The 22,379-nt window shown below is 39.4% G+C and overlaps 1 protein-coding gene across 2 annotated transcripts in view; it reads left to right on the plus strand.

Moving 5' to 3' along the window:
- Positions 1–22,379, plus strand: part of LOC6558537 (ecdysone-induced protein 75B) — a 59,248-nt gene that overhangs the window by 22,250 nt on the left and 14,619 nt on the right. Inside the window, exons 1-2 of one of the 2 annotated variants that reach the window (XM_043215549.1) lie at positions 16,165–17,580; positions 17,981–18,125. In XM_043215549.1, the coding sequence (XP_043071484.1) occupies positions 16,180–17,580; positions 17,981–18,125 (1,546 nt within the window). In that variant the 5' untranslated portion in view covers positions 16,165–16,179. Of the gene's footprint in view, positions 1–16,164; positions 17,581–17,980; positions 18,126–22,379 lie in introns of those variants that run through there. The other variant, XM_032735639.2, reaches the window with a different exon arrangement.

The raw sequence follows: 22,379 nt of genomic DNA on the forward strand, positions 1-22,379 counted from the left end.
TGAATCAAACTTCAAATTGATTTTTAATTGAAAAATCTTAAGCACTTTTTTTGTATTTTTTGTTTTTAATTTAAATATTAATATTATTAATATACAAATTAATATTAAAATTAATTTATTTCTTTATGTTGACATTAAATAAATAAATACAAAAATTAGTTAATGAATTACTTTATATTTGTTAACATTTAATAAATAACTAAATCAAGTAATTTATTTCTTAATTTATTTTGATTTTTTCTGTATCGACATTAATTAAATAAATAAATTTACCGAATCAAAAATGCATTTACTAAAAATGTCTAAAAACAGATCGAACTCAAATCGAGTCACATTTATTATGCAAATGTTCAATATCAATTATAATATTCATAAAATATTCCACTTCATTTTGTTCACTCTTAGTTTTTTTTCCGTTTGGATATAAATATTTGTGAGCTGCGAACTGGGTTCCAATTTGTCTTATTTTCGCAATGCAGACAATCCCAAAAATGTTTAACCCATTTCGTGGACCAAAAATAAAGTGTGTAATTTGTCGCTGTTTAAAGAATAATGCAACAAATACAAAAGAGAAGATAAAGAAAAAAATACAAGCTGTCTGCAATAAACACAATTTTCATTTGTTCGCATTTCTTTTGGTTTTTCTTTCTGTTGTTTGTCCACCATAAATGTTCTAATAATAAAAGGCGACGCTTTTCAAATGCCTAAAAACATTTTGTGTTTCCGTCAGAACTGTCAAGAAACCCCAGAAAAACCAACGAACGAAAAAATTAAATAAAAATAAAAATAAAATAAAATAAAAAAGAGAGAAAAAAGCCGAAACGAGTAAAATTGAATTGACGGCGACTGTCAGGAATTCAGTTGAGAAGCGAGGCTATTTTTAATTGCTTTTAATTAATAGAACCCACAAAATTATGCGTGACAAGCATATAATAATAATAATGCCCATTTTCCCTTACCAATTTTCCCAGACAAACATTTTTTGTTATTAATGCAATTATTTAGACACTGCTCCAAAAATGGTGTCAAAATTGCAGCAAGGGCAAGGCGGGTTGGAGGGGGAACGAGAACGTTGCTGGAGTTATGCGATGAGTTACGTACGAGGTTTTAACATGTGGGTCATTGTTTGGACATTGGCTCGGAAAACAAAAAAAAAAAGGTGAAAAACCGCACGAAAAACTAAAACGAAACGAAACGAAATGAAATGAAACGAACGACGAGCGGGCACTCAAAGTAAAAGGCAACCGCAAATCGTGCCAAAAGATAGGTCGAAAGCAGAGGCGGCAGGCAGGCAGGATGGGATGGCAAGAGACAAAGAGAGAGAGAGAGAGAGAGAGAAAGAGAAGGAGAAGGAGAGGTAGCGAGATTAATGCAAAATATGCCGCTATACGCCAAGTGCAATGAACTCAGCCACTCAACTCAGGGAGGCGGCGACGGCGACCAAGTCAAGCAAGTTCTAGTTGAGGCAGTCGCGCAGAGTCCAGAGGAGAACCCGGCAGACCCCAGAACCCGAAAACCCGATGTTCTCGACTATCAAGAGAGCCACCGCAGCCAACACAGACAGAGAATGAACAAGCGAAACGAAACAAAACGAAACGAAACGAAACGAAAGACGCAGCAGAGCAGCATGCATGCATGTGTGTGTGTGTGTGTGCATGCCTATATGTGTGTGTGTGCGTATGTGCTTGAATGCAAATCAAAGCGTTGCGTATGCGCCGCAGCGCTGATTAGGCTGCAGATTTACAGCTAATCTATATTTTAGAATTGTAATAACTGTGTTAGTGCGAGTGTGTGTGTGTGTGTGTGCACAGTGTGTCAGATAATTATAAATGCAGAGGGAAATGATTTTGATATCAATTACAAATTTAAAAACTTAATGTTAATTTTAAATATACAAATTACAATTATAAAAAGAGGTCAGCAAACACAAAACAATTGCATGCAAATATTTAGTACAATTTACTAACAAGAATTTCATCAAAAAATGCAATTAATTTTTTGTGACTGCTAAAAATACTAAAATATTTGTAGGTATAGTTGAGCTTAAGCAATTGCCTCCCCTTTTCTACTGTGCACTGCGCACTGACTCCTCCCCCCTCAACTCTGCGTACGTTGCAATAAAATGACGATTGCCAGTCGTTGTCGTTTCGTCGTTTCGTTGTTCGTCGTCGTCGTCGTCGTTGCTTGACGTTGACGCCGACGTCGACGTCGACGTTTCGTTGCTTGGGTTATTGAACTCGACGCGTTGGCTCTGAATTGGGTTAGCGTAGGTTAGGTTAGCGCAGCTTTGCTCAGCCTAGCTCAGCTTGGGTTAGCTTGGGTTATGTTGGGTTAGGTTATGTTGCGTTATGCTAGTTACTTGCACGCGGGGCGACCAGCAGACCAAAAGACTGACGTCGACGCCTGCCCGCCTGCTGCGTTTTGTCTGACATTTTGTTGGTTTTCGTGTTGGTTTTCGTTTTGGTTTTCGTTTAGTTCTCTTTCTGTCTGTCTTTCTTTCGCTGTGTGCGTTGTTAAATGCGATAAGCGCTGACAGCTAGCTGCTCAACTGCTGGCCAACATGTGAAGAGTGCTCTGCTCTGCTCTGCTCCGTTTTGCTTTGATTTGGCTTAATTGCATGCCCCAAAGCTCTTCTTCTTCTTTTTCTTTTTGTATTGGGAAGGGGTGTTGCATGGAGAGGCGGCAGGCGGCAGGGGCAGAGCAATGAGGAGTTTCGTAACTGAAGTTGTTATATTGAGGGTCTAGTTATGATTACTTGTGTTCCCCGTTACATGTTGTAGTTGCAGTTGCAGTTGTTGTTGTTGTTGTTGTTGTTGCGTGTTGTATGTTAAACAAACACTCGTCTGATAAGCGAAGCCTGTGTGTGCTTTGTGATTGTGTCCGTAGATTGCTTTTGGGCAATAGTTCAACAAGGAAAACAATGTGTACTAAATCAAAGCCAAATATGTTTTTAATAGTTTGGTTTCTTTATCTGATCTTTTTTGGTAACCCTTCAAAGCGAGTTCTTCTCTTCAAACTCACCTTACACACAATTTGTAGTAGTTAAATGAATTTAAATTTGTCTTTCTTTAATACAGAATAGTTAAAGAAAATTTTGGTTTTCTTTTTATTACTTTTGTTCTGAATTTAGCATTTAAATTCGTTTTTTATTTTTATTTTGGAAAATTGTAAATATACAACAAGTTTGCCAATAAGTTCTTGAAATCCACTCAAAGATTTCAAGTACATTTTTATTCTTATTTAACAAACTTTACATTAAATTTACATTTATAAGTTGTCTAAAAATGCGTCTCTTAATTCTTGAATTGTTATTTTTAATTATTTCAAATGGATTATACAGCTATGAATATAAAAATACCAAATATAAATATGGAATATTTTTATTGTTATTTCTATTATTATTTATTTATTTTTATTAATAGGGCAGTCAAGTTTTGGGGCCTTTCTTAGTCTATACAGCTAATTTATTTATTAAAAATTTTAATTAATAAAAACAAGAGAATATTTTAAGAATGCAGTTTCTGGTCTTTTTTGTGTATCTTTTGCTTAGATAAATTTGTATCTGCATCTGTGACTTGATCTAATTAGTTTCCTTATTCATTTCTTTTCAGGTATGTCTCATTTAGGTGCCACACGGCATATTCAAACTGAAACTAAACATTTAAATGCTGAGTAAGTCATTGCAACAGAATGCGTTTAGCAACCGAACCGGGGACAGTAATATTCTACACACACACACACACACACACACACAGTTGCACACTCAACGCCCCCTTCAGCTTAGCCCAAAAGCAGCGCTGCCCAATTACCAACAAACGGGCAAATGGAAAGGAATGGGGAAAGGGGAACGGGGGAAAGGGGGAAGGGAAGGGGCGTGAGGAGCGCACTATGCACAGACGATTAGTGCTAGTCGGTGGCGTTGCCAAGTGCCTGCTCACCATGCCATATGCTTTACCCACACACACACACACACACACACTGAGGCAGAGGCATACGCATGACATGGCGCATGAGTGTGGCATAGTTGTTGTTGCATGCTGCTGCCGTTGCTGCTGCTGCTGCTGCTGCTGTGGCAATTGCGTAGCTGCTGCACTCAACGCTCGAGGTTATTGAACGGCAGCGACCTCACTTTGCATGAAGCACAACCACAACAACAACAACAACAGCAGCAGCAACAGTAACAACAACAACTGCCACAGAGATTGCTGTGCAATTTTCTTGTTGCTCTTGTCAAGCAGTGTAATTTTAAAATTAATAAAATAAATTATTATTAGACACATCATTCGAGTGGCGACGTTTGCCGTTTGCCGTCTGCGCTGTCAACTTTTGATAAAGACTCGCAAGTCTCTAAACACACACAAGTGTGTGTATTAGTGTGTGTGTGTGTGTGTGTAGGAGTGGATGGGGGTTAAACCACTGCAGCCTGGTCTACAAAACACAGCACACTTAACACACTTTAGTGTGCAACTTGGCAAACATGCAACGAGCGGAGAGCTCAACGAACTCAGCTGAATTAGTGCCCAAAAACACATACAAAATAAAAAATACAAAATAAATAAATAAATAAACGAATTCAAAAAATTCTCAACTAGCTGCAAGCTCCAAAATATATGTTTGCCACTTTCAAGTTGGCAATTTTCAATGAAAAAAAATAGATTTAATTGTTAACTTAATTAAAGAACTACTACTTGACTAATAAATATAATAATTAATAATAAAGTCATTAAATATTTCAAATTAGAAAACAGTATTCAGCAATATTTAATTCTGATTTGTAAATTTCAACCAAAAAAATTAAGTAAAATATTTTATTTTGACAAATTGTCTATAATAATAATAATAGAATAATAAATAATATTTTCTAACAAACAGCTGCGGTCAAAATAATGGCAACAGTTAAACAAAAATAATAGAAAAATTGTTAGCAAATTATGAAAAAAAAGAGTATTTTATTTATTAAAAAAACAATCCGAAAACAGTCGCAATTTAGAACAATATAGAACTCTAGAATAATGGAGACTCTAATTAGTAAACAGTTTGCAACTCTACAGAATGCCACGCCCACTTCCTGCGGCTCGCCCATTGTGGACATGTGTGTGTTTTGGTCCGCTTTATGACTCAATATTGAAAATAATTTGCCGTCACTTTTGTCATAAATAAAAGCGAGCGTCACACAGCAAAAGCAACAAATATGCGGCTGCAGTTGCATAATTGAACAAACTGCAACGCTGCAACTGCAACTGCAGCTGCAACTGCAGCCCCATTTAGTCCAAATGCCTGTCCGTGGGCGCCCACTTGCATACATATACAAATCACGTATACGTATCTAAGTATGTATGTATGTATGTATGTATGTAAGTAAGTATGTACACACAAAGGAGTGAGATTTCATGCGTTTTTAGCAGCAGTAGTGTCAAGCGACTCAAGAAATCAAATGGAAACACAATCACAGATAGCACAGACAGGCGAATACCCTTTTTACATACATGTGTGTATTATGTAAATAAATAAATATATATATATATATTTTAATATTTTTTTAAATAAATTTTTTTTTTTTTTTGGCATTTTTAAAAAGTAATTTTTAATGGTTTGCTTTTCTCGTTAGACACATTTATTCCTCAAGCTCAACATATTATTTTGATTAGTCAATATTCAATATTATTTGATTTAGTTAAACATTCAAGATTTAATTCTGATTTATTTATTAATTTATCCCTCTAGCTCAACATTTTATTTTGATTATTCAATATTATTTATATATCTGTTATTTTATTTAGTTAAACATTCAAGATTTAAAGTCGAACTAAACTATATTAAACCAAAAATAAATGTAAATGTTGTCCGACTAAAATATAGTTTATTAGTAATAAATATGGATATAGTCAGGACTTAAGTCTGCTTCAACTATAACAAGCCATACTATTTTTGAACTGCAGCTGTTCGGACTTGTTTTGTTTGGCTTGAAGCATTATTTTTTCGGTATTCGAAGACTTTTTTCATAATTAACCCTCTTGTGCCCAGGAGCGCATTTAGAGACGGCTCAATTATAATTTCACGCTTATCTTGAAATATCTCTGAAAACTTTGCTAAAGATATACTTTTATATTTGAGAAATTCTCAGATCAGATCGGGGTTTCCCCGATTTATAGTGTATTTATATAGGGTTAAATGCGCATATTTGCCAGCTTTAAATACAAAATATGCATATTCAAATGTAAATATTTGCTTAACATTATGTATATATATTTATTTACTGGGACTGATATCAGTCAACACAGAAAAATAGAAAAAAAATTTATAAATAAAATGCAAATTAAATTGAAAATAATAAAAAAATAAACGAAGGCATTTAAAATAGAAAATGATTTACCAAATATATTTAATAAATTTAATATATTATATAATCATGTACTTAAGAGTACGTACCTAAACAGGCTCTAGAAAGATTAATCCAGATTAAATTTTGCTCTATTCTATTGCATGTTGCATGAGTTAGGTGCAGAGCAAAGGTTGAGGGGAAGGGTATATCTGATATGAAAGAAACGCCCATATAAAGACATTGCCAGCGGCACGTGAGTTGCTGAGTTCATTTGCGGACAGCAGCAGCAGGAGGGTAGGCGAGGGGGGGTTAACGGTTGCCCAAAAATGATTTGGTGGGTGAGTCATTGAAAGCTGCCGCCGCCGAAACGGCAACAATTTATTTGACAGTTTTTTTGCTGTTTGCTTTATTTCGTTCTTATGTCAGTCGGGGCGTCATTAAGCGTCCAACTGACCAAAAATGGAAAAGACACAACAACAACAACAGCAAGAACAACAACAGCAAGAACAACAACAGCAAGAACGACAACAGCAAGAACGACAACAGCAAGAACAACAACAACAGCAATGATTGGGATTACATTAATGGTGTGGGTGAGCAACGCTTCGTTCGATTTGGAAGTGTTTTATTTTTCTTCTTCTTTTCTTTTCTTCTTTTTGCTTGGCTCGGCTCGGCTCGGGTCGGCTTGTGGTTCGGCTTGTGGTTCGGCTCGGCTTGCTGGTCGCAGAGTTCAGTGCACTCGAACGTCACCTGCCTGCACCTCCCCCCTCCTCCCCTCTCCCCCTACCCCTTAATCCACATCTTTTTCTGTATGCTCTGTCTCGCTCTGTCTCTCGTGCTGTTGTCAAATGGCATGCCAACGACCTGCGCAGAACTGCAGTTAGATTTTGTTTTTGCTGCTGCATTTGCACGCAAAAGACCTTGCGTCTTCTGTGTTATAAGCCACATTGCGCTTTGGGCCACATTCATTTTGTCTCTGGTGGAAACTTGTTTCTGCTGTTGCTGTTGTTGTTGTTGTTGTTGTTGTTGTTGTCCCAACTGTTTTAATAGCATTTGCGTCAAGCCGTGACGCCAATGGCCCAACATGGATTAGATTTTCGTATGATTATTATTTTTTTTCTTTTTCAAATATGCTATTATGTACACATGTATGTATGTATGTATGTACGTATGTGTGTACACATGTACATATTCTCAATTGCTGTTTATTTGGACAGCCGACGTGCCCAAAAAACAATCAGCATATAATGGCTCATAATTGTGCACAGCAAACACAACACAAAACCAACAAAACCAACAAAACCAGCCAAAACAACAACAACAACAAGTAAAACAACAAAACAGGCGCCCGTTTGTCAGCGCTGTATTTTTTTTTTATTTTTTGTTATTTTTTTGGGCACATTGTGTTTACAGTGGGATTATTACGACCAAATACAGTTTGCCAAGAAAGTGTTTGGACAAGGCCCAAAAAAACTATTTTTACTTTAAAGCGTTTCCTTGCGAGTTAAATATTAAAAAAAAAAATAGTAACTAGATAAATAAAAATATTCGTATTTTAGTGGTATTTTAAGGTATTTTATATATTCGTCTTTAACCCAGGGACATATACAGTCAGGCCATATTAATTCGTCCATTCTGGTCTCATTAAAATTAATTAATTAAAATTCATCAATCAACTTGAATATATCCCAAAAATCAAAATTAGAAAATTCCAACTTGGCATAGTTAAAAATATTAAGTTAAATAATGAAAAAAAAAAAACATTAAATATGGTTCTCAATATTTAGTGGAACCTTTTAATGCCTTTCGAGAACCTGAGTGTGCGAATAATTATTGGTTTGGGTGTAATCATATTGAGACATGTTGAAAATTTCGCGTGTTAATAAAAATATTTAACGTAAAAAATGTAAATTTGGTTTGCAAAAGAAAACTTGGTGAAACCGAGTTGTTTTCCCTTTTGGTCTAAACATTTACTTGACAGAGTGTATTTAAGCCCAAGGAAATGGGCTAAAATAAATAAGAACTAAAGAAACCAAAACTTTAATTGAATTTGTTAAAAATTCTAAAGATGCCAGAAATAACAGCATTTTATTTGTAATACAGAAAAGTATCTGAAATTCGCGATGCGGTTTCCCAGCACAATTTTCTCTTGTGGTTTTGGCCTCGCTGCTGATGTTGCTGCCACAAACGCAACTATCGAAAGAATATAATCGCAAAATAATTACGCGCAGTTCGATGAACTCTCGCATAAGGCAATAGGTGGCAAGTAATATAAATAAATATAAATATATAGATATATGTATATAAAAAGTGGAACACACTCGACTCTTCTGCGGCACAAAAAATGTGATTGAATTTGGTTGGAAACAGCAACAGCAACAACAACAATTGGCTTGGGGTCAGCAGTTAATTATTGTTGCCTTTTAATTGAGCAGGCACAAGCTGAACAATTGGCTAAAACACACACACGCAGCTGGCCAACTGACTCCTTTGGCCAAATTGCATTTTGGCTCGTTTCGTTATCCTTCAACTCTTGCCGAGCTGCGGTCATTGCTCCACAGCACACAGCTGCAGCGACCAATCGTCACATGACCAACAGCAGCAGCAGCAGCAGCAGCAGCCAGTCAGCAATTTTTAAGGTTAACGCTGCAGCAGCGCCATCTAGCGGCTGGCAAAACACTTTCGATACACACACACACACACACCTACACACACATGCACACTTACATAGCGCGTAACCCCTAAAAAGCATTGTTGTTGTTGTTGTACGTAGCACAGCCAACCGCAGTCAGCTCACTTCGCCCACCCCCCTCCCCACGCCTCTTTGCTTAGCATAGACCTAAGAGAGAGAGAGAGAGAGAGAGAGAGAGCTCTCATCCGGCCGTGGCGAAAGTTCAACGCACGCAAACTGGGTCAAAGCAAAGTGTACAACCCTACTGCAAACCCCCTCCACCCCCCCGCCTCTGCTTAGCTGCTGCTGCTGCACCCTCTGAGAAGCAACAGCAGCGAAAAGTGAAACGTTTTCTGAGGCGACTGTGGGCGGTGGGCGGCACTTTCTGTTCATTGTTTGACATGGCACAGGTGTCTTCCATTGCGAGCGCGCCAATTTTAGCACTACGAGCTACGAGCTGCCCTCCTCCCGCTCTGCGCCTGCTTTCTTGCTTGTATAAACCACCCCCCCCCCCCCAACACCCCCTCCTGCCTATATTCTATTGCCTGGCTGACAATTTGCTGCTTGGCACGCTTTGAGTTCATTGCACTGGTTAAAGGACAGTTCGATTCTCAACTTGAGAAGGTTGTTGTGATGCATAATAGAAATAATATAGCTGAGAATATCCAAGCAATGATTTAAGCATTGCTATGAGAATTCAAATGTATATTATTATTATTATTAGTATTATTATTATAAAGACAGCAGTTTATCGTTTCTAGATTGAATGCCACAATAATCATTATGTTGTTTCTATGAAAAAAAGATGAGACAAATTAGAAAAATAAAATACAATTTCGTATTATTATTGAATATTTATTAAATATATAAACAAAAAAAAACCACAAATATTATGTCGATTTTTAACTATTTATTTAATGTGGTTTGTTTATAAAAACAAACTTAAAGAACAGTTAAATTGCTATTAGTATTAATATTACATCGAACCCACATTGGCGATTCCAATCTATCAAAATATCCGTAAAAATCTCGAAATAAAAATCTGTTAGGTATATAGCCAGTAGTAGATTGTTTTTTAACTGTTTATTTAATGTTGTTTGTGCATAAAAAACATTGTTGGCAAACACGTAATTTAGTATTCGAATTATTATTACATCGAGCCCACTTCGGAGATCGTAGATTAAAGCCAAATATCCATTAAATCTGTGAATAAAAAATGTATCTATAGCCAGTAGAAGGTTATTTGTTAACTGTTTATTCAATGTTGTTTATGTAGAAACATTAACTTGGTAAACATAAAAAAAAACTATGACAGGCAAACAGACAAACACTAAAATAAATTCTTATGAAATTTGTTTTCCTCATTTTCCCGATTTCGCTTCTTGCCGTATTTCTGTCTCGCTGCTGACAGTCTGATCAGGCAGTTAAGAACACATCTAGTTTTTTACCTACCTCAACAGCTCGACTCTAACTGTTCATATTTTACTCACATTTGGCCAATTAAATGCATTGCATTTCCTTTCTGAGGTCATTTCCTCTGCCCACGCCGACGACTACAATTCGCATTCGTCGAACTGGAGCTTTCTAACTGTGCATTGCTCTCTCTCTCTCTCTCTCGCTCTCCAGCAATCACTGGTATTTTTCTAGGCACATAGCTCGTTTCGTATACCCACCGCATTCCCCCCTTCATTCCATCGTTGCATTGCTTATGCAAAAAAGTTCTTTGAAGCAAGCACCGTTTTTTTTTTTGCTGTGCGCCAAGTCAGAGCAGAGAGCGAGGGCCATGCTGCGCTCTCTCTGCCGTTACTCTCTCTCTCTCTCTGTCGTTCGCGCTCTTTCTTTGTTGGTGTGTCTGATTCAGCCTGTGCTGCTTCTTTTAAGGTTATTGCGGTGCAATGTCCTCAATCGTTGGTCTCCTTGACTGCTCGTTCTTCTTCTTCTTCGCATTCTCCTTCTTCTTCTTGTTATTTTTGCATTTTGGGCGCTCAGATGCTGCTGTCCCTGGCAGGATAATTTCTCTCTCTCTCCCTCTATCTCTATCTTTCTCTCTCTCTTTCATTTTTTTTTTTTGCATTCTTTTGGTTGCCCTTCGCAGCTGGTGAGAAATGTGAAAGGTATTTCCGTTTGCCCCATTATCGAGTTCAATATGTTTATGCCGTCTGTTCTACTCCCCCTCCTCCTGCTGCCACAAATGCCACAGTTTTGTTGCTGGGAATGTTTAGCTTTGAATTCGTGGTGTGTTTGTAAATGGATTAAGATATTTAGTATCCAAAGTCAATAAGTACATTAATTGCAGCAATTACCGATCTACGTAAGTCATTTAGATATTTACCTCAATTATTTGCCCAAACGGTTAATTGGCAAATTATTGATTGGCTATGATTAATGGCTATCCAGGTGCTTTCACTTGATAGCAGCATTATTTCCTGTGTGGCTCAACCAACCCCAAAAAACGAAAACCCAAAACCTAAAACCGAAAACCGACCCCAACCCAACTCGAGTGCATGGCAAGGCGACCATGAGCCAGCATAACGAGTTGAACGAACTCAGCCAGCAGCAGCAGCAACAGCAGCAGCAACAGCAGCAGCCAACTGCAGAAGTGACGTCAATAAGCACGAGGCCAAAGGGAAACACTTGCTGCTGCTGCTGCTCTGTTTGGGGGTGAGTTGTGTGAGAAATGTGTATATAGCTAGCTGCTGGCTGACTGGCTGGCTGGCTGGCTGGCTGACTGGCTACGTGCTGCTGACCTCGTGTTCCTTTTTACTACGACGCTGACGACTGCGCTGCTGCTGCTACTGCTGCTGCTGTGAGTGGGTGGGTTGGGGGGTGGGACACGCTGTGTGTATGTGTGTGTGTGTGTTGGCCAAGCGTACGAAATATCCTTGCACGGTATTGTGCACCCGGTGCGTTGAACTCTGACCTGAATGCGCTGAATGGCTAGCATTGGCCGCCGCTGCTCGACTTGTAAAGTTAAACATCATTTATTTATTGTGCATATTTTCGTCAACTAATCGTCGCTGCTCGCTCGCTGGCCAAGTCAAATATGAGCTGAAAACAGTTTGGTGTTGCCACTTACTAATTCAATTCCCAGCAGCGGCTTGCCACCGGCATAACTCAGACTCTGAGGCAGTCGTATAAACTCCCAAGCCAAGCATGACGAATGTCGAATCAACTGTAAAGCGCCATAAAGTTCCGGCTCTTTCTGAGTGCCTCACTCGCGGCACGTGCTAATTGCTTACGCATCCAGCAGCAAGAACCAAAGCTCATAAAATAGCAGAAAACCAGAAAAACCAGGGGAAAAGGAGAAGCCGCTTAAAGCTTAAAAGTGAGCAATCAAAGTACAAGTTGTGGGCGTACTAAAGTAAGCCAGAGATTGGCAGAGATAGAAGATTTCATAAAAAAAAAACAAAAATAATAAATAAAGTTGAAAACTTCAAAAATTGATTTAATTGTATTTAAAATAAAATTTAATATAATATGTTGAATTCTTATTAAAAATGCACATTAATTGTAAATTAAAAATGTTTATTAAAAATACGACAAAGTAAAAAATTAATTAAATTAAATTTGAAATCAATATTAAAAATACAAGAAATTAAAAATTCGATTAAAAAATATAAGAAATATTTATAAGTTTACAAGAAAGAAGAATCAATTCGAGTATGATTAAAGGCAAGCTACACTTTTAGTATCCTTTAAATCGTCGCCTTAAGCGAGAACAGCATAAATTCGAGTGAAAACAAATTCTGTGGAATTCATATTGATGTCAAGTTCTGACAGTAGTCCAAGCTGAGTGACTTCAAGTAGCCAAATGGAATGCAGGTCAAGTAGTCATAGTCAATTGTTCAACTGATCAACAAGCGATCGCTTCAACAGGTAGATATATTCTCATACATATATATACATACATATATATACATATATATATATATATATATTCGCTTTGCTTTTCATTCATGAGTTTTCGATGAGTCGATGGCTATTTAAAAAAAGAACGCTTCGACTGATCCCAAGTGATCCCCGCATCCGCCCCATCATTCTAACAGGGGGCTCGGGGAGGGGGCCCAAGTGTGCCATGGCTGAGTTGCGCCAAAGCAGCCCCAAAAATTGTTAACAAACAAAAAATGAATTATAATGATGATGGTGATGATGATGACGCTGTTGATGATGATGATGATAATGATGACGATGTCGAATCATGCAATGGGGGGTGGGCGAAAAACGCTTGGCTGCTTTACGGCACGTTGCCCAACACACACACATGCATTCGTTTATATGTGTGTGTATGTGTACGCAAGCCAGCTAGACGAATGTGTGTAACGTGAAATGCTCTCACTTTCCTTTGAAACTTGTTATTCGCATTGCAGCTGCCAGCAGAGTTCATTCACATTTGGCAGCCAGACCAAGAGAGTCAAACACAACACACACACAGTGAGAGCGCGCGAGAGAGAGGCGCCGTTGAGAGACAGAGAGCCTATGCAGGTGAAGAAGAAGAAGCCCACGAAGAGAGCAGAAAATAACTCGAAACGGGCACAGCTGTTCCCGAAAGTTCTTCGTTGCTATTTGCAAAAAAAAAGTAAATCCCGACTTGGCCGAAGTTCGTTTGCGGGGGCTGCGAGCCATTGAAATGAGTGCAAATTGTCGCTGCTGCTGCTGCTGCTGAGTGCATTGAACTCAACTCTTAAGTTTTGCTCAATTAATTTGCACTATTTGTCGTTTTCAATTATATAACAAAAGTAGAGAGATCAACTGCTGGCGCCTGATGTAACTTTAAGTGAGCCTATCCCAAAAAAGAAAAATAAAAAAAAAACACACAACACTGCATTTTGAGCGTGTTGCATTGCCAAAGATTTCCTTGAACGCATTTTAGCCATCTAGTCGCCGTTGCAATTGCAATTGCCTTTGCCTTTGCCTTTGACGCTGCCGCCAAGCCCACAAAACATGCATTCGTCCGTCCGTCCGTCCGTCCGCCCGTCCGCCCGTCCGCCTGAGGTTTCTGTGTCGTTGACCGACCGCCAGCTCAAATGAACTCCAAACCAAAAAGCTAAAGCAAAGGCTTGGAAACTGCAGCAGCAGCAGCAGCCGACTGACAAGAACAAATTCGCATGCAAATGCACTCTGAGAGAGCGCACAGCAAATTGAGAGCGCGAGTCTGTCGTTCGTTTGTTTGTACGCGCGGTCGTTCGTTCGTTCGTTCGTTCGTTCGATTGTTCGACGGCTCCGTCTCATTCGTGTTTGCTCGGCCACTCGGCTTGGCCGCTCAGCAGCTCCACATTTGGAGGTATTTGACCGAAAAGTGGGTCACGACAATGGCGGGGTTCGTTGAACTGAACTGCCAGTCAGCCAGCCAACCTCTGCTGACGTCGTCGTATTATGTTGACGTCGTCGTCGACGTCGTTTCGGTTACGTAGCCTTCCAGCATGAGTCGTTGTTACGTTTGGGCATTTGTTGTATGTAGCAGCGAAGGGAGCGGGGGGGAGGAGAGCGGGGCTGCTACGTTTCTGTTGTCTACGTTTTCGGTGGCCTCAAAAACTTAAAAAAGTAAATACGAAAGAAAGAAATGACATACAAACGGGGCGCGCGAGCCGAAATATTATTTAATAAGAGTATTATTAATAACGAGGCGTTTCATCTTGACAACCATAATGTGTAGCATACAAATATATATATATGTATATATATATATACATTTACATTTATTTTTTAATGATATTTTTGAGTAGTCCCCCCCGGCTTACTTAAATTGGGGCAACAGTTTTTGTCAGCAATTTCTAACGATAGCAACTAAAGTTTCATGATTAATCGGTTGACAACAACAAAGTAGCCGTGCTGGAAATCATAATCCCCCCACAACAAACACTCGACAATCTGTGGAAAGTCGGGAATGTTACACCCACCAAAAAAAAAAAAAAAAAAAAAATATTAGTTCATGTTGAGTTCATGTCGAGAGCTGTGCCACATCTAAGATCCTCTTATGCCTGTCATACGCGTTGATAGCACTGTTTGCCCCCAATATCTGCCCCCAACTTGCCGCCCAACCCCTACGCAATATCAATTAATCTTATTTGTCACTCAACCAACAAAAAAAGAAAAAAAAAAATAGAAAATAGAAAAAAGCACCTACATAGAATAATATGTTTGCTGTTGTTGCTGCTGTTATCAAACAAAGCTGATCAGTCAGGTGGCAGGTAGCAGAAGCTACCTTAAATCTGCGTCGCGTAGGTGTTCCAAGAATTGTTTACAATAAACACAGCGCCCCCATCAAATGCAGCAGCAGCAGCAGTGCCAGTGCCAGCGAAGTCTATTGTTAGCTGCCCGCGTCGACGTCGACGTTGGCAGCGTTGGAGTGAATGTCCTCAGTTGATACACACAGCAACAACAACAACAACAATATGTAGCGCGAGGCTAGCAGCCACCAGTGAGCGAGAGAGAGAGAGAGAGAGCAAAACGACGACCCCAGCAGCAAAACGGGAGCATTGCGAGAGAGCAAGCCAGCAAGCGAGCGGGATAGAGAGAGAAAGAGAGAGAGCCGACGAGCATGACGAGCTTGAGCCGAAGCATGCAGCGAGCAGCAGGCACCAGTTGTTGGAGCTGTTGGCGCTGCTTTCATTCGCAAATTGCTCGTCGTTGGCAGCGGTTGTGCAGAGCAAGAAAAGCGCGCGAAACACAAAACTGAAACGGCTACAAAAGAAAAGAGCAAAAAGAAAAAAACACGTTACAAAAAAGCTATAGCAAAACAAATAGTTTAAATAATCAAATAAAGTAATATATTATTATTTTTATTGGTGCCAGTGAAGTGCAACAAATACAAATACAAATGCAAAGATGAGAGAGAGAGAGAGAGAGAGAGATCATAAAGACTTCCATTTCCGTGAAAAGCGCAGCAAAAGTTTTTTGGCGCTCAAATTTGTTGGTGTAAAAAGTGCATTTTGAAAATTGAATTTCAAGTTGAAATCAAATCAAAAGCAAAAGCAAAATGCAAAATGCAAAAAGCAATCGCAATGTTCCTTATTAGCAAATTGTAGAGCAACAAAAATCAACAGCAGCAACAGCAGCAGCAGCAGCAGCAGCAGCAGCAGCAGTAGCAGCAACAGCAGCAGCAGCAGAGGAGAGCAGAGGAAAGAGTTCAAGTGTCATTTGTGGTACCAAAAAAAGAAAAGCAAAGTTTAATTTTTAACATAACAAAATGGTTTGTGCAATGGAACAACAGCAACAGCAGCAGCAGCAGCAGCACCAACAGTTGCCACATCAGCAGCAACACAGCACAACAATTGTGCTTCTAACAGCTGCCGGCAACAGCAGCGGCAATGTGCATATTGTCAGTGCAACACAGCAACAGCAGCAGCAGCAGCAACATATGCAACAGCAGCAGCTGCAGCAGTTGCCACAGCAGCAGCAACAGTTCAAGAGCCAACAGTTGAAGCAGCAGCATTCGGCATTGGTTAAACTGTTGGAATCTGCGCCGCTCAGCAAGCAGCAGCAGCAGCAACAGCAGCAGCAGCAGCAACCCAGACAAATTGTTTACCTGCAACAACAGCAACAGCAACGCAAAAGACTGAAAAACGAAGAGCAACAGCAACAGCAACAACAGCAAACACCTGCAACATTAGTAAAGACAACCACCAAACAGATAACAACAGCAGCAACAGCAGCAACAAATAGTATTAGTCAGCAGCAACAACAGATTGTATTGTTGCTGCAACAGCCAAGTGCAACAGCAATTGCAACAGCAGCAACAGCAACAGCAACACCAAAGCCAAATGACAGCGAATCGGGCATTGACGAGGATTGTCCCAATAGCGATGACGATGCTCAACTCACTGCAACAGCAACAGTTGCTTCTGCTGGTGCTGGTGCTGGTGTTGTTGAGGATGGCAGTGGCTACGAGCAATATCAATGCCCCTGGAAGAAAATACGCTATGCGCGCGAGTTGAAGCAACGCGAGTTGCAGCAGCAACATGAGGAAAAAACGGAAACAAACACAGCAGCAGCAGCAGCAACAGCAGCTACAGTTGCAACCAGACCCACCAGCAACAGCAACAAGCTGAATCAACTGCATTGTGATAGTCCTTTTTCCGCGCAAACACACAAAGAAATTGCCAATTTGTTGCGCCAACAAACTCAGCAGCAGCAGCAACAACAGCAGCAGCAACAGCAGCAGCAACAACAGCAGCAGCAACAGCAGCTGCACTTGCAACAACAACAGCAGCAACAGTTGCAACAACAACAACAGCAACAACAGCGTCGCGACAGTTCCGACAGCAATTGTTCGCTGCTCAGCAATTCAAGCACTCAATCGCTGACCAACAGCATTGGCAATTGTTGCACATGCAACAGCAGCAGCAGCAGCAATAGCAGCAGCGATGACGATCAGCAGCAGCAGAAACAGCTGGAGGATATGGATGCTCAGGATTCGGGCTGTGACGATGAGCTGTGCGAACAGCACCATCAGCGACTGGAAGCCTCCCAGCTGAACTATCTCTGTCAGAAGTTTGACGAGAAACTGGACACGGCCTTAAGCAACAGCAACAGCAGCAGCAGCAACAACAGCAGCAACAAGTCAGCAATTGAGGAGGCCAGCGCCGATGTAGGTGGCAATAGAGTCTAATTTGATATATATATAAAATAAATAAAATACTCTGCTTTATTAACCTTGCAACTTTGATTTAAATATCATATTTTAATCAGTTATAAATATAGAAATAGTAATTGTTTTAGTTGTAGTCTCTGAATCAGCAGGCATATATATAAATATATAAGAGAGAGATAATTGAAAAACTTGCAACATTGATTTAGATATACATAAAATAGTAGGTGACAAATGAGTCAATTTTGATATATATAAAATACAGAGAAACAATTGCTTTATTATCACTCCAATTCTGATTTCGTTGTAGGCTCTCAATTATAATTATAAATATAATGACAATTTACAATTTACAATTGACATGTATTAAAATTGGCAACTTGAATTTCGATACTTGCAGGGTTTCTTCCGTCGCTCCATACAGCAAAAGATCCAATATCGGCCGTGCACCAAGAATCAACAGTGCAGCATTTTGCGTATCAATCGCAATCGTTGTCAATATTGTCGCCTGAAAAAGTGCATTGCCGTCGGCATGAGTCGAGATGGTGAGTACCCCTAACCTTTTTCTATTTAACTGCACTCTCCTTTAATCGCCCAATCGTCCAATCGTATCCTCGCTCGCTCTCTCGCTCGCAGCGAGAGAGTCAAGCTCAATAGCATTCAAAATTATAATGCCATAAAACGACGAAGCATAACGAAGCTTAACGAAAGACAGAAACGACTAACGACGACGAGTTCATTGACCAGCCATGAACGAAATTTTAGTTGCCTCAATGTGTGTGTGTGTGTGTGTTGCAACATTTGTTCAGCGCGCCGATTTCACGGCAAAGTAAAAGTTGTTGGCTGCCTCTACCCATGTGTATATGTGTGTGTGTGAGCATACATATGTTAATTTTGTTTAAACAAATTTCCAACACCCGCATGATAAATGGGAGCAGCAACAACAACAACAACAACAACTGTGCGCCATTTCGAAATTGTGTTAAAAGTTGAATGAACGCACTTAACCCAAATTCATGAAAGACAGCGAGGCCAAATCGCACTCTCTTCGCTCTCTTTGCTCTTCGCTGTCTTCGCTCTGTTCGCTCTCTCGCGTGATCACAATTTCTCATTGCGTTATGCTCTTATTCAATTTTGTAATAATTTGTTTAAATTAAACGCAAGCCCGGAAAATTATACAGGAAACGCCGCGACGTTCATATCGATTATGAAAGCGGCCAACATAAATACATAACAAAAATACATCAAAAAACATAACCAAAAGAAAGAAAGAAAAGAAAAAATGCTCGCTCACTCGCACACACACACACTCGCATACACACTCGCAACGTTCATTGACTTTTGCCTGTCGCTGTGGCTCTTCTTCTTTCTATTATGGCGGCCATGTTGCTGTCGAAAACGAAAGTGGTTCATGCTGCTGCCCAAGTGTGAGTGAAAGAGAAAGAGCGAGAGCAGCGACGTCGACTGCAGCACGCAGTCGCAGCCTGTGCTTAATAATAATAATATGTAGTAGCTGTTACATATGTATGCGTGTGTGTGTGTGTGTCTGTGTGTATGTTGTAATTGATGGATTGGATTTTGTGTGTTTTTTTTTATTTTTTTTGGGGCGCGTAAAAAGCATTGGGAAGAAACGAAACGAAACGAAAAAAAAGAAAATAAGTCCAGCAGAGTTATTCAAAAGTTTGATACACATACAAGATATATAATTAATTTTTTTTATTATACATGAACTAAACAATTTAGAAATTGGCAAATCCTTGAACTAGTTCTACGCACTACAACAACAACAATAAAATTTCAATAAAAAAAACCCAAAAAAAAAGAATAAAAAACATTAAGATACGACCGCCATCAAAATAGCAGCAAACTCAAACTCGGCAACAGCACAAAAAAAAAACAAAACATTCGAATTGTTTATAATAAAAATGACCGTGTGCTATTTAAGCACAGTCGATGTCGCAGTCGCAGTCGCTGCTGGCGCTCAGCGTCGGCAGCGCTGCCCTCGCTTGCCTTATCTTTCAAGGAAACTTAAATTTATACAAGCATATGCATGCAAGCATGAGCATGTTGTATGTGGGCTGATGTCGAAATATTTACAGTTACTTTTGAAAAAGCGAGCTCTGACCCAGAAATTGTTGCCGCCAAAAAAAAAAAAAATGAAAAAAAAAACTGAAGAAAATATTTATAATTGAGTGTTTATTTAATTTATCACATCTCCGTGTGCATTATGCACATAATATGCAGACTTTCACTTTTTTCCACACTTGGCCATTTCGAAACACTTTCTTTTTACGGCTTTCATAATTTCTTTTCGTGTGTAGTAATATTTATTAGGCGCCATTTTGTTTGTCTGTGTGTGTGTGTTTCAGTGTGTTTCAGTGTTGCCTATTGCAAAGATACGAAAATAAACGCAAGACGCGCCGTCAAAATGAAAACGAAACCGAAATTTAGCGCACACACACACAGGCACACACATACTAACTCATACTCTCTCCAATGAATAGAGCGCCCCCCAAAAAAAAAAAGAAAAAAGCGAACAGCAAACAACAAACACGAACCAGGCGACACCCTCTCTCGCTCTCTCTCTCTCTCCCACTCTCCCACTCTTACCCACTGAAACAATTCAGCCTCGACAGCAGCGCTCAGTTCATTGACCGACGAAACTGGGTCACCCAAAGCAGCGACGCAGCAGTAGCAGCGACAGTAGCAGCAGCAGCTGAGCAGCAGCAACAGTGAAGGTGCTTGTGCATGTGTGTGTGTGTGTGTGTGTGTGTGTGAGATAGTAAACAAGCTTTTTACTCATTTGATTTGCTGCTCATTTTGCATTTGGTTTTCTTTTTTGTTTTGTTTTGTGTTGAATTGTTTAAATTTATAGTTGTCGCCGTAGAGAAATGTTTGCAGTTATTTTCATTTTATTTGTAGACATTTTTATTAGTTTTCAGATCATGTGCAGCATGTTTATTTTAATTGAAACGAACTTAAATTAGCGCGAGGTTAACCAAATTGAAAGTAAATATGCATTGAAATCAAAAAAACAACATGCCACATAAATAATAAATAAGACTGAAAGATCTACTTTAAACAGTTACAGACAAACATATTCAATAAAAATTAAATTTTAAACCATTTAAATATACATATTAAATTAAAAGAGTATTCAAATTTAAATTAATTAAATTAAAATCGAAAAAAGTAAATATTAAATATATATTACATATATATATATATTACATTACAAATAAAAAAAATTGTATACTTACAAAAAAAACCAAAAAAAAAAACTACAATTATCTGTGTAGTTGAGCCAAGAGCAGAATACATAGAAATAATAATCAGACAATTGTCAATTATCAGAGGCAAACATTTTATTTCTATTTTATTTTATTTTTTTTTCGTATAGTTATGCATGTGTGTGAACAACAGCTAGAAGCAGTAGGCAATAGAATGACGTTGTTGTTGTTGCTGTTGTTGCTGTTGCTGTTGTTGTTGTCGCAATCATTATTATTTTGAGGCTACACACAACAACAAAAACAACAACAGCAACAGCAACTTGCATGTAGATTTTGCCTTGCCGTCATCGTTGTGCCGCTGCGAGTGTTTTGAACTTTATTCAGGTCAATTACAAATACATTAAAATGCCAGTGCTACACACACACACACACACACACACATGCACACATGCACACACAAGCAGCGACGAGGTGTTGACTAAAATAATATTGGAGGCTACTAGAAAAAAAAAATGATTGGCCTGGGCTCCAATTGGATTTGGGTTTGGGCTAGCTGTGAACTCGCTTTGTGGAGGGTGCAGCTTTTAGCATGTGTGGGCTTGCTAGGTGGAGGATGGTTGTAGGAGGGAGGGTCAAAAGCTTCAAGTACAACTAGCCAATGATGAAGTTGAAATGCTTAACGATAATAATGATGTGCATTTAATGTGGGTGGGTTTGTGTTGAGTGTTCTCAATGCAATTTGAATTCGAATTCGAACTCGAACTGGAATCGTTGACTTTTGCTTTTTGCTAAGGTGTGAACTGCTGTTGCAGCTTGTGGAAGGTTAACAAAACGTTTCGCTATTGAAATTTGTAATGTTAATGTTCGTGTTGCATACATAAGAGATTGGTGTGCTCATTATTGTTATTATTATACAATTGACTTTTGTTTCTTGTGAGTGAAATCAGTTTACGCGTGACACGCATCATCAACAAGCGAGCAACGAGCAGCGACAAGTTTTGTTGCTCTTTCTCTTTCCCAACCGCTGCCGCTGTTACATAAAGTCTGTGCGCTTCACCTGTATTTGTTGCTTTGTGGGCTTAACGGTGAAATTGCAAAGAAAAGAGCGCGAAACAAAGTAGTCAGAAAAAAAAGGCAGCAGCAGCGCAGCAGCAGCAACAAACGTAACAAACTTGTTTTACACAGCATGCAGTCGACGTCGACGTTGACTTCGCCTACTACGCAAGTTGAACCTTCAAAAGGTTCATTTACCTCGAACGAACGAACGTTATACGAGCGCCAACTACAAGAGCCGAACAAGAGCACGAACACGAGCGACGGGCAGCAGAAAAATGTACTTTCGCTTTTTCAATGCCTCGGCATCAAACTAGTTTCAAGCTTCAAGTGGAGCCGAGACGAGACGAGACGAGCCGAGTTAAGTCGAGCCACAGCCAACATTGCTGCAATCGGCGTTGCTGCCGTTTTGGGGCACAGTTAAACGACCGACCGACCGACCGAGCGACACATGGCGCGAGTTCAACGACTCTTGTAAAATTTCTCGAAGGTTTCGCATTGCAACATCTCAGCGAC

This window comes from Drosophila grimshawi, unplaced genomic scaffold, assembly GCF_018153295.1.
Source record: "Drosophila grimshawi isolate 15287-2541.00 unplaced genomic scaffold, ASM1815329v1 contig_44, whole genome shotgun sequence".
Taxonomy (NCBI): domain Eukaryota; kingdom Metazoa; phylum Arthropoda; class Insecta; order Diptera; family Drosophilidae; genus Drosophila; species Drosophila grimshawi.